The sequence below is a fragment of the Myotis lucifugus genome, unplaced genomic scaffold (assembly GCF_000147115.1).
Source record: "Myotis lucifugus unplaced genomic scaffold, Myoluc2.0 scaffold_259, whole genome shotgun sequence".
NCBI lineage: Eukaryota > Metazoa > Chordata > Mammalia > Chiroptera > Vespertilionidae > Myotis > Myotis lucifugus.
In genome coordinates, this window is record NW_005871307.1 from 601973 (window position 1) to 618216 (window position 16244).

At 44.3% G+C, this 16244-nt stretch overlaps 1 protein-coding gene across 1 annotated transcript in view; it reads right to left on the reverse strand.

Moving 5' to 3' along the window:
• Positions 1–439: 439 nt before the first annotated feature.
• F13A1 (coagulation factor XIII A chain) overlaps positions 440–16244 on the reverse strand; it is a 188196-nt gene continuing 172391 nt past the window's right edge. Inside the window, exons 14-15 of the mRNA XM_023762749.1 lie at positions 7716–7852; positions 440–1941 (exon numbers count right to left, since the gene is read on the reverse strand). Coding sequence (XP_023618517.1) covers positions 1788–1941; positions 7716–7852 — 291 coding nt within the window. The 3' untranslated portion in view covers positions 440–1787. The remainder of the gene's footprint in view (positions 1942–7715; positions 7853–16244) is intronic.

Genomic DNA, 16244 nt, shown 5'->3' on the forward strand with positions numbered 1-16244 from the left:
GCTTGTCTTCTTGTCCAGGTGGGTGACCTAATGAAGGGTGATTTATTGAGCAATTGAGTAGTAGTATGTTATACTGAAAATTCAAAGCATTCACTTTTGTGCAGATGCAAACACAATCAGGTTAACTTTATTTTAAGCTTTGATTACATTCTAGTTAATAAGAATATACTACATTAAATCGGCTTGACAGTCTCACAGAATGCCTTTAACTTTAAAATTGGATATTGGAAGGCTTGGCAAATGCTGGGAGATTACTTAGTAGAGTTAGTATGATGTTCCCATAGGGGACTAGCTACCTTCATGGACTCCTGGTGCTAAAAGCTCATAAACAGTCTCAAAGACTTAGAAATGTGGTTATATAGACTAAGAATTCCATTCTGGCCTCTCCCTCAGGTTTCTTCTGCTCTTTTTTGTTTGTTTGTTAAGAATCACAATTTACTGACCTAAATCACACCCTAGACATATCAGTGGGGTAATTCTGACCATGCATCAGCTTTGCAAATAAATACCTTGGAGCACAACACAAATGATGTCAGAATCCTCTGTTATAGGGTCTGCAGTACTACTAGCTGTTTGCAAGGCAGAGTCCATATTACCTCTCAGCATCTGAGTGATGACCTGAGGTCTGAACATGGGTGATGTGAAGGACAAGAGAGAATTAGTGGCTGCCCATCCTCCCACAGGTTTGGTCACTAAATCTTCCTCCTTCTCCATATTGTTGGGCATATTCTGTCTCTAAAATGTATCATTATGCAAAAGGATCCCAGAGAGACAGGTGAAGTATAATTACTAATTAAAGAGTCTAATTCCTGATTCCTCCCGTTGCAAGCTAGACTCATTAATTTCTAGTACAGGCATCCTTGCAATTTTTACAAATTGAAGGCAAGACCCTTCACCAGCAAAACAACTACAACTCACTTTATTAGGATACTCCGCTTCATTGTGGTGGTTTGAGGTATGCCTGTACTGCAGCCCAGAAAGGGTTAAAGTAAGGGCTATTGGTTCCTGCTAATCAGGCCATGGTGTGACACCGCCTATAAAATGCACCATAAAACTGCATTATTTAATAGATCTGAGCATTGCACCTGCTTTCTTAGTTCCTCTTAGGTGATTAAGTTTCTCACAAATGCAATTTGTTAATAGGGGGCCACATCTTCTCACAAGGCAAATCTGTGAAATTTGGCAGGCAGTTGCTTTGCTGCAGGTGCAAGATAAAAGACCTTTCCTGAGCTTTGCCAAGAAGACAAATGATGTTGTACTCAATCCATGGGAAAAATATTCTGACACGGAGGGCAGAACCTGCTTCTAAGAAAGGGAAATATAATTTTAGGACTGAATCATGTGCTTCCCTCCATTTGGGGGAGTATATCACCCTTATAAAAGTATAAATGGGGGACCAGAAATCTTGTTTTACATGAGGCCAGGTATTTAGCAAATCCCCTTGCTAAGGGAAGTCCTCTGATATTTGAAGCTGCAGCCATTTGTGATGATAAATGATGACTTTTACTCTTATGAGATATGAGGGTTTAATTAGGGCTTAATTAAAGCTAATCCTCAGAATCCTTTGGAAGGTAGAGCGATGAAAAACTAGCTCCCACTATGAATAGCCTGAGTTTGGGCAAGTCTATCTTTGAAATACACAGCATCCCCGCTCTGGCACCCTGTCCGGTCCTGCCTGGGTCTTCATAACTAAGTTAAAGCAAGAGCTAACTATTTTTGCAGTAGAATTTCCTCAGCCAAGACTAGAAGAGGCCAAGTGCCTGGGTCCGTCTCAGCCTCCTGTGCATTTACACAGTACGTTGTCTTTGAATCTGCAAATCCAGCTCGCCATACACATGTCTCAGGGAGTCGCTGGTCATGCTGGCCATCAGCTTCCGAAGGCCGGAGACCCAAGGCCGACACACTTCTTCCCATTGCACAGTGGAGTTGGGCCGGATTTCACTGGAAGGGTGAAAAGAGAGGAAAGGTTTTACTTCCTGCAGAGGCAGATCCAGTGTCCCATCTTGATCAGGAGGCAGTGAGAAGCCCTGCTCTCTTCTCTCAGTTGATGGTGGCTAGAAGACCGGCTGGTTCCACTAGTTACAACCCAAAGGAGGAAGCTCTGCCAGAGTCTGTCAGTGACAGTCCCTTGGGCCATGATTTTTCCCTCGTGGATGCATCAGCATGTCTCTCAGTATATGTGGTCCACGCAGTGTACGGTGGAGCTGGGCTGAGCCGAACCATCCACGAGTTAACTGAACTCTAACTTGTTCCCAAGCCTCCATAGTAGCCTCACCAATGTGACTGAACTGCCTTGGCTCATTTTTTTGACACTCTAGTCCCCATCTGGGACTCGACTCCTATCTGAATCCCTTGGATGCCTTTGCTGAGGTGCCAACACTCTGATTAGTTCTCACCAGCCTCCTTGGGTAGACCTTTACCCAGGCCCAAGATCATAACCCTGCCTGCTACCAAATGACTCAGAGTATCTGCATGCTCTGTAATTCATAATCCTGTTTCAACCACCAAACTGGGTCCTCTGCCCATGCACTTTTCTGCTCCTCATCAGTTGCCTGCTGATAGAGAGCCTAGCCTTTGATGGTCTTGGTATTCTCTTCTTGCTCTGCAGCCCATGCTCTGAGGCCTTCCTAAGCTTCATGGCCAAGCCTGTTGCAGTGAGTAACTGAGGTCAATCAGGGTTAGGAGGTTTTAAGCTTCTCTGGGGGCATATCACATGTATCACCCATGTCTGCTTCAGGAGGAGATTACAGCAGGTTTTATATGTATGATGGTTGAGCTAGATACTATTTGACACATTTTAAAGTTAAGAAAAATGGAAGATTAAACAAGCAAAGCAACTTTTATAAGACCACAGAGCTGTTAATGGGCAGAGATGAGATTTGAACCCAGGTTTATCTGATTTCCAAATCCATGCTCTTTCTACTGCTGTATACTGTATTTCATACTATACTCTATAAGAAGATGACTTTTTGATCACTGTGCTTGCTTTTCCACAAGTTTGATTTCTCAGGTAAGTGCTGTTCATGGCGGATTCTTGGTCTTTGCTCTCTGACTCTCAGGGAGGGCACATACTGGGTGGCTTTGCATGGGACCCTGGGCCAGTGCTTTTCTGGGAGAGCACCAGGGAAATGAATTGAAAAGAGGGGTAAGGGACCTGATTATTTCCAGGGGGTACTGAGGCTCAGCATGTGAGGGTTGGAAAGCAGTTAGAAATCACTTAGTTCAATGGTCTCATTCTACTGACGCGGAAACCGAGATCCCAAGGGACATATGGAAGTTTACATGGCCACAGAGCCCGATGGTCAGGGATGATGGAAAAAAAAAGACACACTGGGGGACACGACAAGGGCACTTGTGTTCAGAAATGAGAAAGGCATTGTGTAGAGGAATTCTGTGGATAGATCCATAGACAGATTGGCCAGGGACTGGAGGAGGGAATCTTTGTTAGCACCGTGGAAGGACCTGGGGGACCAAAGGATCTGGGGGGTAACACTGTAGCTTTGGACTCAGGGTGGTTGGAGGTGTTGCAAGGAAGAACTGTGAAGTCTGGAGTGGTCCAAGGGCCTCAGCCACATGAGCTCCCATTTGCTCTCGGGGTTGGACCCGCATAAATCATTTAGACAGAACCAGAGTGAAGGGAGAAACATGGGCCACATACCTGTGTTTGGCTTATGCTATGTAAATTGGAACCAAAGATTTCCTCAAATGTCACTATAATAATATATACTTCAACTGGCTGTGGTGTGTCCTCTGGGACAAAAAAGGAAAGAGGCCCAAGTCCTAGAAATCCAGTTAGTAAATAAGAAGTCCCTTTCTCTGTCATATCTGGGGCCCGTGAACTGAGAAAGGCACTGAGGCCTTGGGAACCTCTCTCTTTGGGGCTGCTCTAGGCATTGACTTTACTCTGATAGTCTAAATGTCTCCATTAATTTGGTATTTGCTAACACTTTCCATAATTTTTTTCTTTATAAATGCGGCTATATAAATTCTTTAAATCAGTTATAGAAAAGCCAAACTATGTGAAAAGGACACACATATAACCTATATATGTAGTTTTCAAACTCAGTAAATTGATTTTATGATTCAAGATTTAAAAATCACTGATCTCACTGTGGGTTTCCTCGCCTGTAAAAGGTGGATACTATGGGATATTGAACAGGGTGTGAAGAGTTTATATTTGTACTGTGCTTAGAACTATGGCAAGGCATGGGAAGTGCCAAGTGTTAGGTATGTGGTGTTATTTTTATTATTATCACAGTCACTTTTGTGGCTGCTGTTTTCTCTGCCTGGACCGTCTGCAAAATAATTTAGGACAGTAGATTCCTCCTGCCTGTATGTGGAAAAAAAGTTATCCATCCTTAATTTGCAGTGATTAGTTCAATAAGAATATAGTTTTGAGATATTTATTTCTCAATAAATTGTGCTATTTTTACCCCAATCCATTCATTTTCCCTTCTCTGGTTTCCCCAAGTGATCAATCAGAAACACTTTGTGAAATAGTCGTCTTGCTCAGGGACCTGGCCTGCAGCCATGTAATGCAGGTAGCTCCCTCAGACCGAAACTGTAGTCTCTGAGCTTCACATTATTTGTGCTCACTCATAAACTTGCCCACATGATGATATTCACACCTGTATCTCATGCATGTACACGTGTATACTTATCATATCTGAGCATCACACAAAGATGCTACATGAAGACACACATGCATGTCTAAGTATGCATTTGCCTACAGACAAATAGATGCAGAAAGGGAGAACTAAATCCTCTCCCCACCTTGGTAAGTGGAGTAATACTGGAATAATCTTATTTGCCTGCGGATGGATGTGGTGATAAATGGTTCTCGGTAATGTGCTGAGCCATCGGGATATGCTGGCCATTTATCATCTTGAACACATGCGGGCAAATGGGATTATTATTACAATAAACTGCAACTCTCTATGCTTTGTCCTCCGTGGGTCTAGCCCTCAGCTTCCGTCCTACTTGAAAAACTCAACATTTAAACCAAAATCACAAAGTCAGGGAACTTTTCTCATGAAATAACTCCCTGAACCTGATCATTTTTAAAAGAGAAAAATGAATCTGGAAGGTGAATTATTTTATGTCCTGGGAATATCAAGTGCAGAAACTTGAAAGCTGAGATTCTGTGAGAGGAGGTGGGGGAAGAGCAGGAAGGTGAACCTTCTCAGAGCAGAGTTAGCTTATACCCTGATCAAGGAATATGACACGGCACCCACTGCCTTCCTTGTTCCTAGTTCAATTCCCGGTTCACCAGCTCCTACCTTCCAGACCCACTGTTTTGAGCAAGACACACCCTACCTTCTAGGACCCCTGCAGGGGTGTGGGTGGACCTCGGGGTGGTGACTCCCTTTACTATTCGAGTGTGGCCTAGAAAGGAACTCAGCCTTGTGAAGGATTCTGCTTCTACAGAATTGCCCTCTTCAAGAGCCCAAGTCCTTATATAGACCAGATCTTGGCAGCAGAGGGCACTCTGGAGTGTTTCTAACTATCTGGCAATATGGCTGTGGGCATCGCTGGCTCAGTTCTTGGTTGTGAAGGTATGTGCTGGAGTCAGGAGGAAATGGACAAAGCAGTGCTCTCCCCAAAGTCCCAAGCCTACACTAGATTATATATATATATTTTACAATTTTTGACAGTTTCTGAAATATAAAGCTGCCTGACTTTGGAGAGATCCTCCCCCGGATCTGAATTCCCATGAGAGATGGAGGAACTGGTGTCCTGTCTGTTACCTACCTGCCATAGACCAATATATTGAAGTAACTAGTAATAGTACCTTAAGGCAGAGTATGGGTGGGACATTTGCCTAATGCCCATGTAAGGACTAGCCTCTTTCATCCTTTCTATTCACTCTACTTTACCCACCCCAAGGTCAGATATTAACAATAATCAATGCACCTATTTTGAGCCTTATACCTCCCAAGTAGTGGGTCACTGTACTGTGTGAGCATTACTCTTTCTTCTAACACACAGATTGTTTCTTTCATGCACTGGCTTTCGATCAAGGTGGGATTCTTGGCACAGCCAAGGTATAAAGGTAGCAGGAGTAAAGGTGCAAAAGTACCCTCAGATGAGGCTTGTGGGGTTACTGATTGAGAAACAAAAATTGAATACAGCAGGGGGTTGTGCTGAAGAAGAAATGTTTCACTTTGCCAAGCGATTCTTGCATCTGATTCAGGTTGGAAGGTGCGAGAACCAGTGAGTGAGACTATGGTTTCTGACAAAGCAGGGCTATTATTGCTGACCTCTCCCTCAAGCTAGGGTTGATTTCTAATTTAATTCTTTTTTCCTCCTGCAACTTTCCTATTAGCACAGGAAGGTTGTTATGTTTTGTGCTTGCATTTTTTTAAAGCACTCAAGTTATTTTCTCTGCTGTTTATTGCATCCACCAGCATCAGGCATCGCTTCTGGTGTGCAGAAGCTGTGAGCACTGTAATTTGAAAGAAATGCAGGGAGCCCTTAGTGGGCAAATTGGTTTTTAAAGGTGCCCCAGAAGGGGTGAAGGAGGCCTTGTAGTTGTCCCACAGATTACAAAACAGGGCTGTTTCTATAAAGGACATTGGGACAATCTCCAACGAATCTGGTCATCAGGCAGTTTCCAAAGCCCTCCACCTCCCTTTCTATACCTTAGAAGGTCACCCCACAGGAAATTTGCTAGATTGATTGATGCCGACAGGGACTTATTTGTGGTAGAAATGAAAGTAATAAACCTCAGAGATTGGGATCTATTCTGGGTGTCACACTCTAAGAGGAATACTGACAAATTGGAGGGTGTGGGAGAGGGAGGGAGCTAAAACCATATTAGAGGCAAGAGGAATAAAATCAGGGAAGGTATAGAGAAGACTTAAGGAAGATGTGACAGTTGTTTGCCAACATTTGCAAGTAGTTAGATGGAAGAGAGATGGGCCTTATTTTGTGTATAGCTCCAGATGACAGAATTCAAACCATTGGTAGGATCAAAAGGTACAATTGTTTTTTAACAATTAGTGCTAGCTGAGCATTCTGGTCTGTTTTGTGGGTGACGGTATTTGTCAGTAGAAGCCAAAGAAGCTGAGAACTGTCTGGCACAATCTGATGGTGCTAGGTTGGAATGAAGCAGACTTTCATTTCTATTATTACGGGCCTGGGGTAGTCATTGGTTCCCTGACTAGGAAACAAAGTCTAGAACTCTTCAGACTCACCTTTATTCTCCTGAGTGCTTGGGTTGGTGAAGTCTGGGAGGTGGAGTTGGGAAGAAATAATCCAAGAAAAGGAATACTTAAGGAATAGCAGATTTGACATATATGCTATTAGTAACATATTTGACACATTAGTAGAATTGATACATGAGGAAGTGGTAAGGCACAAAAATTCTGGATACTTGGTTCTGGAATCAGCCACCCTGAGTCTGAATCTTGGTGTCACTCTTATAATCTGTGCACCTCAGGATAAATCAGTTGACCTCTCAAAGCCTCAAATTCCTCTCCTCCCGAAGGAAGATAATACTTGTACCCACCTCATTTGGATGGTTTTAGGAATTAAGTGATGGAAGTTTGATCAAACCAGCCCTATTTTTACTTCATGCCCCACAGAAATGCCAGTAAGGAAGTGGCAGCTTCTGAGACATTTTCATTGGGAATTAGATGTAAGTTTGGAAAAGAGACGGAGAACTAAATGTCCCACAGCCCCACGTCACCTCCCCACAACCCTTCAGCACATACCGGAACATCTTCCTCATTGGTTTTATCACTCCAGGACCTTCCAGGCGTATCCAAACATTTTTCAGTGATTCCTTTAAGGGATTGGTGAACTCAACTGTCACAACCATGTCAGAACCAACCATCTGAGCGCCACGGACCTAAGAGAAGAGTTGGGGGGAGAACACAGCTCATTAGCAGCACATAAAACCTCTCTCTGCTCTCCTGTGTCCTCAACCACCTTCACTTTTGCTTCTGTTTTGCAGTAGGATTATTTTTTGGCAAGGGAAGGAACCAGTGCGATGCAGATAGCTTATTGCTTTGACTGGGAGATACCTACTGAGAAAAAGATGGAAAATTACTAATTAGAACCATACTCTTTTCCTCATTATAAAAACCACCCTAATTAGAACTCAGGTTAATAGCCTGGCTACTGGCTGCTCTTTGTCAGCAGGCGGTGGAAATGCATTTGGTGTAGTAACAGATTTCGTGGTGAGGGTGGCCAGATGAACTCTGCTTCTGGATAGGGCTCAGGTTTCTTGCCAGGACTTGGGGAATTCCCGAGTTCAAGAGGAAAAAATGCTCCAGGGAGCCGGTGCCTTCTCACTATTAGAAACACTATAAAGAACTATGTTCAAAGAGGGAGACCTCACTGTTGAACTTGAAGAGAGGAAACTGGACACTAAAATAGTCAGAAGAGACTTCATCTGCAGCTACAACATCTGAGTCAGGAGAGGGTGAAGCTAATTGTGGGTGAGTTTATCCATATCTCGGCAGGATCAGGTGTTTGGCAGGAGATGCCAGAGTTCCATGCCAGCTTCAACACTTCTTAAGAGTGGGGTCTTGTGAATTCCTCAACCTTTCTGAGACTCAGTTTCCTTGGCTCTGAACTGACTGACACTTCTATGGGGTGATCTAAGGGAATGCTATTACCAGTAGTTGTGTTAACTCTGTGCCGCACTGTGCCACACACCCGGAACTACATGCTTTCCCAACACCAACACAATGTGCTGGAGCATGTCCAGGTGCCTATAGCATTAGCTTGTTTGCTTAGGGGCTGTGTATCCTGTGGGTGGAACTGTAAAGCACTAAGTAATTTGGGAACAAGATAATAATAAAAGTCCTTCATTGCAATAAAAGGGTAGGATTACATAGTACATATAAAGCATCATGACACATGGTAAAGGCTAATGCATTGCAGCTTCTGCTTTTTGAAGTGGCAAAGCTTGGGGGAGTTTTTTTTTTAAATGTTTTTATTGAGAGAGAGGAAGGGAGATTGACAGAGAGATAAAAACTTCAATGAGAGAGAAACATCATCAATCAGCTATCTCCTGCACACCCCTTACTGGGAATCGAGCCTACAACCTGGGCATGTACCCAGACCGGGAATTGAACTAGCGACCTCTTGGTTCATGGGTTGAGGCTCAACCACTGAGCCACATCAGCCAGGCTGGGGGAGTTTGTTTTATTCAGCTTATATTCTAGCCTACTTTCTACTCCAATATCTAGCCAATGCCCAATAAATATTGTTCAATTAGGCCAGTGGTCCGCAAATTGCAGCTCTCGAGCCACATGCGGCTCTTTGGCCCCTTGAGTGTGGCTCTTCCACAAAATACCACTTACGGGCGCGCATGTATAGTGCGATTGAAATTTCGTGGCCCATGCGCAGAAGTCGGTATTTTGTGGAAGAGCCACACTCAAAGGGCCAAAGAGCCGCATGTGGCTTGCTAGCCACAGTTTGCCGACCACTGAATTATTAGGCTGACTGCTTAAAAAAGGAATTTAATGGTTATTTGATTTTCCTATACAACAACCCAGTCATTATTATACCTTATTCCTTTAAGCAGTGTGTGTCATATAGAAAATGTCATGTGGAAATGAGACTTTCTAATGAAAGGGGAAGGACACTGCCCAGAGAAGAAGACTCTATAGTCAAGAATAGAACTTTATGGCTTTAATCTAGAACATACAGTTTGTGACTAAACCTATATCTATGGGATTTTTTAAATGTGTAAGAAAAATGAAAATTGTAGCCGATTCCCCATCCATGTTTGTTGCATTTGGATCCCCATCTCCCGGGTGGGATGGGCGGAGAGCAGGCTCACAGGAATCAGGGGCGGAGCAGACGGTGACCATGAAGGTGACCACAGCAGCTGTCACCACCGAGCATGGCTGTGAGCCAGGCAGTGTGTGCAGCACTTTAGTAAGTGGTCCCCAGCCTGGCACGCTCAATGGAATCACTGGGAAACTTTAAAATTATAGAGGTCTAGGCCCTCCCCAAACAATTACATTAGCATCTCAGGCGGTAGAGCCTGTCTACTTTAAGTTGAAATATTCTTTTTGCATTAAAAAAACACACAAACTAAAGATAACATCTACAAAAACTGTCTAAATTCGAGAAAGTAGGGCTCCTTCAGAGACACTACTAGTAACATTATTTGCTTTGATCATTTTAATTTGGGGGGGGGGGTATTATGGAGCCATCTGCCTCCTGTATACTTGTATAAGTCTGAGCACAAGCCCCTTAAAACATCTGAAAATATCTACTGACTCTTCCTCCACACAGATTTATACAGTGACAAATATGAGACAAGCCCAACTGCAAGTAGTTTTAGGGGGTTCATTTGGATAGACCCTGTGATCTCTGCATGGCCCTCGGGGGCTCCGGGCTCCAGGATGAGAACCATCTCCACACTGGGAGGCGAGCACCATGGGAAGATCTGGCTGTGGAAAGCCACGTGCACCTTTCCTGGTCACTGACGACAGTGATGGGGGAAATCAGGTATTTGAAAAGTTGGCCTGTGTGTTTGGGCCTTCATGGGTAGGCTTTAGATATGAATATGATTAAAATATTAAGTCTTCTAGGTAATTTCATGTCATGTCTAATCAGGTTGCTTCCAGAGATTATCTCTATAATTAGCTGCAGCTGGAGTATATAAATACTGCCAGCCTTTCCTGGTCCTGGGATGGAGAAGGGGCTTGGAAGGGGTAGGAAGATGAAAAAAGAGGGCCCTTCCAGGTTGGAGCATGCTTCTTTTGCAATTGTCAGAGACTCGGTGTCACTTTCCTGACATCTGTCTCTTATACCCAAATTTAAACTTCCTTCGCCTAACTACTGAGATGATAATGAGCCTTAAAACTCAAACCAAACCAAATGTAAAAGCCTGCCCAAAATTTAACATCACTATTTTCTGCTTAGGAATTTAAGTGGAGATATTTCCCCTCATTCTGTTGAGGAACATGGAACATAGGCACAGTATTTTCATATTGAGTGTGTGTTTGAATGGTGTGCCACGCTGTGGTATCTATGAAATGCTACGAATGATGACCACTGTGGCTGAAAATGTCTGTTCAAACCTAATTTTTTAGGGAATCTGCACTGCTTTTCTTTAATGCTGTAAAAATAATTTTCATATCAGCATAATTATGTTTCTGATTTCCTTGCTCTCATAAAACCTCAAGTAAAGGGAGCCTTTAGCAATCCAGAGAGTTAGATCAAGAAGACACTTTTGTGTGTATTCACCTTAGAGAAGGGTAGCTATTACTTGAACCAGAGAAAAGGATAAAGCATATGTTATACTCAGTGTTATTTTCCAGGTTTGATGGCCCTGATTCTTTAAATTTTTCCATTTAAAATATCTCTGTCTTGAAAAATTGTCAAAAAATGCTTTTCCACTTTAAACATCATTCACCAATATTAACATACTTAGTTCTTATCTTTTATGCTATTCCATGATAATGAGCAACTGATTCTTTGGTAAACAAGAAAGTTATTGACACACATACACACATACACACAAACTTTTGGGAAGAAATTACCTTTTAGGAAATCACAAGATCTCTTCTATGGAGTATATGCTTTACAATGTACATAACTATATTCAAAACTGAAGTGGGATTGAAGGAAAAAGTTTGAGAAAGAATGAATTTAGTTGACAATGTGAGCCATATGATGTAGGAGTTCACCCCACACCCCTTACTTCCAATGCTTTCAACCATGAACTTTCTTCTCCTCCTCAGCCTGTGGTCACTGCAGGGAGAAGCAGGTGCCTGTGTGTAACCTACGCTCATCAGCACCGGCCACTACTGGCTAACACACAACACCGGCATTTGTTCAAGTGCTAATGGGTTAAGACAGTCGGGCAATGTTCTTAGTCTGCATTGTCCGAATGATAGCCACTAGCCACGTGTGGCTACTTACATTTAAATTAAGTGAATTAAGTTAAAAATTCAGCTCAGTTGCACTAGCCACATTTCAAGTACTCAGTAACTATATGTGGGTGGCTATCATATAGGACAGTACAGATTTAGAATATTCCCATAATCATAGAAAGTCCCATCGAACAATGCTGTTAACTCGTTTAATCCTTACAACTGTGTGGAGTAGATGCTATGAGTCTTCATTGCACAGATGAGGAAACTGGGACACAGAGAAGACAAGTTACTTGTTCAAGTTCACACAGACAGTAAGTAGGGGAAGGGAGACCTAAATGCAAACAGTCTGGTGCCCCAGTCATTGCTTAATCACACCCCTAACTTACTCTGATTAGTAACCACAATATTAATGATAACTTACATTTTATGCTGTTCACTTAGTAATGCAGGCATTCTTCTCATCATTTTATTTGTTTTATCTTGGTTAGTCCTTCCTACTGCCCTACAGCTTGGGAGTAGACATGATCATTACACATCCCACTGATGTGAAACTGAAACTTAGACAATAGACAAAATGCCCAAGTTACAGAGATGGTAAGTTGGTAGAACCCAGATATAAATCTAGGTCTTTCTGACTCCAAAACATTCATCTTTAAACACCACATACACTGTGATCTTTCACAGCAGAGAAGCAAAAATAGTGACTTTTTCTTTGCTGGAAATAGGCTCATTATTTTCTGAAACCATTGAGGAATCATTGACTGTATTACCTTATGCTATCACTAAACTCTCAGTTGAGCACAATGATTTTATAACTTGACCCTGAACTAAATTTGAAAACATATATACTACCCAACTTTGTCTTTTCGACTTTATGGGGAGAGAATTAGATTTCTATGCCAGAATGAAATGTGGCAAGATAGCCTTGGGGCCTTGATATATTACATTACTTGATGATAATAGGATTTTCTACTAAGGGTAAAGATGGAGATAATCATTTTAAAAAATAACCAGTAGCCTAAACATAGTGGGATTCTATGATAAGGTGGATGGGAGTCATTATTCTTGATGTTTTATTTTATGTGTGTCTTTTACTAAGATTGAAAAATAGCAAACCAGATAAGCATAGAGCTAATTATGTTTTAGGCACCTGGTTAGCAGGTACTCATTTCCATTCTCAGGTACAGGCTGTTCTGCAGCTGGACTTCAGAGGGAGATGGAGATGTGCACACTCTGGCGGCAGGGCTCCCATGGCCATGGTGTAGGGTGTGTCCTCCTGGCTGATGGAGCACCCCCACTGTCTGCTCCTCTGTGACAGATGGCCATCAGTGGGTGGAGAGTCAGCACTTGAGCATGGAAAGCCATGACTGGGGTGCCCTGCCTGGGACAGTCCCAGATCACAAGGCTTTATCTGCTCAGAGCCCCTCATTATGGGAGCTCAGACAGTTGTGTTTGATTTTCTCCGGAAACGGTGTAGGACAGCACCGAGGGGCACAACCACAGTGGCTGAGACACACAGTGACCATCCAGGGGGGAGCTGGGGGGAAACCTCTTGGACTCAGGTCTGAAGACGGGGGGTGGGGGGGAAGATGGGGGCTGCCACGGAGTGTCCTTGGGCCAAGTGGCTTGAGCTCTCTGGGCCTGGTTTCTTAGGTGGTTACCGGGGGGTTTAATGTGAAAGGATCAGGCAGAGCATCTGAAACACGCTAGCATTTACCCATCTAAATGCTGTTGAGGCTTAAAGGAAGACACGCTTGCAGGGTGACATGAGGACCTCCTCATCCCCGAGTTCCCCTGTGGAAATGAGGTGGATTCTGTTCTTAGGTTTGGGGAGGAGAACCGCCAAGCTGAGCCTCCACGAACACTTTCTAAAGAGGAAAGAAGTCCAATCCTGGGGCACCTGCCCCCACCTCCCACTGCAGGGCCATGGGACGGGCAGGGCAGAGGTGTGTGTCCTGGGACACGTGACAGTCAGGGAGAACATGGGGAGGTGGGAAGGGAGAAAAGTGCTTGGTTGGAGACATGGGGGGAAATGGTTCAGGGTTCAGGGTTAGAACCTGGTCTCTCTTTTCATTTTCTGTCTTGATAGAAAGTTTCAAATATTCAGGTTTTCACAGAACAACACAAAACTGTAGTTAATTACAATTTACCCACTGGCCCTCAAGCATTTTGGAAGCACTTATTACATCTCAAATGGCTTCCCCAAGTTTAACCTTCCCTGTGGGATAAAGATATATGAGTTGGGATATTGTAGGAGCAGGGCCCAGGCACCCACCACAGCAAGCAGCCCAGCCTTGCTCTGCTCTGGTGAAAGTGGGGCTTCCAGGGCATGAGGAGGATTCCACACCTAACCTCCCGGCTCCAGTTAGAACACAACATTGAACAGTTTTGTTAAAAAGCCAAATAGTGTGTCAATCAGAAGAGAGCAGGATGTGGAGCCAGCACTGGGGTGTGGCTGCACAAGTTAGGCAAGGGCATCCCTTTTTTGGGGGTGGGTGCAGCTCTCTGCATGGCTTAGTGAGTGGTGAGTGGGCTGGATTTGGTGCCCTCACAGCCACTTCACCCCCAAGTCTGCACAAGCCTGGAGTGGAGCCCACCCAGAGGTAGGTCCCAGCACCCTGGGGAGGGTTGGCAAGGACGTAGCTCGTGTGACCTGCATTAGTTATCCTCATTGCAGCAAGTCCAGAGCACAGAGGCCTGGCCAGTCAGAGCTGGTGGAGCGGACATTCTGCTTGTGGATTTGTATGAAATGCCAACTTCTGTAGGCCCTGTAGACACTGTCCATGCAGGAGGAACCCCATAGGCTGGTGGCAGGGGTGGTCAGCCCCTGAGAGAACAGTGCAGCTGCACTCCTGCAGCTGACCAAGGGTGGGCACTGCTGAATGCCATCACCAGCAATCTTTCAAAGAAAAAGTCAATAAAAATGTTCTTAATGCCGAGTTTTTTCTGATAATTTTAAAAAAGCATTTTCTACAATTATCTACAGAGGGAGCACCAAATAACTATTTGTTGAGTGAATTCAAGAAATTGATGAATAAATGAGTGACAGACTAAACTAAAAGATTAATAAACACTAGAAATTTCTTTTAGTCAACTAAACAAATAAGTAAGGGGTAAATGCATGTTACAATCTTATTAGTGCCACTCTAGGCCAACAACTACACTTGTGGGGGCCCTAGGGCAGTGAAGCACATTAAAACTCATGTTTAAAAATCTTTGAAACAGTCAATTGTTCTTATTTTAAGTGTTTAAAAAATTTTTTAAATTTTTGGAGCACCTGTGTGTTCATGATTGTAATTTTAAAAATTATATACATAGAAAGGGTTATATTTTCTCTTAGCAGCATTACTCCTAACACATATGAGAAGATGAGTTCTACAGGGGTTTAGAGATGTTCTGCAAATCCTGCAGGACTTGTTCTACAGGATAATACTACCAAGGTCTTGGCACCTGAGCGGTTTTTATGACACTCAGAAGAATTTATTTCTCAGATCCTGAATGGAGGTCCTCTGCTCTCTCGCCCAGCCTTGCTCCAGGCTCTTCAAAGACTGGCTTCCCACACATGAGGGTTCCATAGGGAGCATCGCACACACTTGACACCCAGCGGTCAGATTCAGTGCCACCAGGTGAGTGTTACCTTCACTTTAGGCTAGAGGGCCACATGCTGCTCTGAGCTGTTCTCAGGGCATGATTGTGGGATTTCCAGGCATAGCTGGGACTAGGCAGGGAAGGAGGAAACTGTAACAGCAGCTACCAGGTCCTGGCATGGGCTAAGCATTCTCACAAGCATTACAGATGTTAACCCACAGAAACTTTGTCTTTTATATGTAACTAGAGGTCCAGTGCATGAAATTATAGCACAAGGGGGGGTGGTTGCCTCAGCCCAGCTTTCACCCTCTCCAATCCAGGACCCCTTGGGGGATGTCCAACTGCCGGTTTAGGCCCGATCCCCAGGCCTAAACCGGCAGTCAGACATCCCTCTCACAATCCAGGACTGCTGGTTCTGAACTGCTCACCTGCCTGACTGTCTGATTGCTCCCAACTTCCCCTCCGGCAGGCCTGGTCACCCCCAACTGCCCCCCCCCAGCCTGGTTTCCCCCAACTGCTCCCCCTGCTGGCCTGGTCGCCCCTCACTACCCCCCTCTGCCAGCCTAGTCACCCCCAACTGCCCCCCCCCACCAGCATGGTTGCCCCTCACTGCCCCTCCCTGCCAGCCTGGTCACCCCCAACTGCTCCTCCTGCTGGCCTGGTTGCCCCCAACTGCCACCCCCCCTGCCTGCCCGGTCGCCTCATGCAGCCTGCTGCTCAGTCATTTTGTTGTCCCTCACTAACCCCCCTGCTGGCCTGGTCGCCCCATGCAGCCTGCTTGTTCAGTTGTTTGGTCATCCCTCACTAACT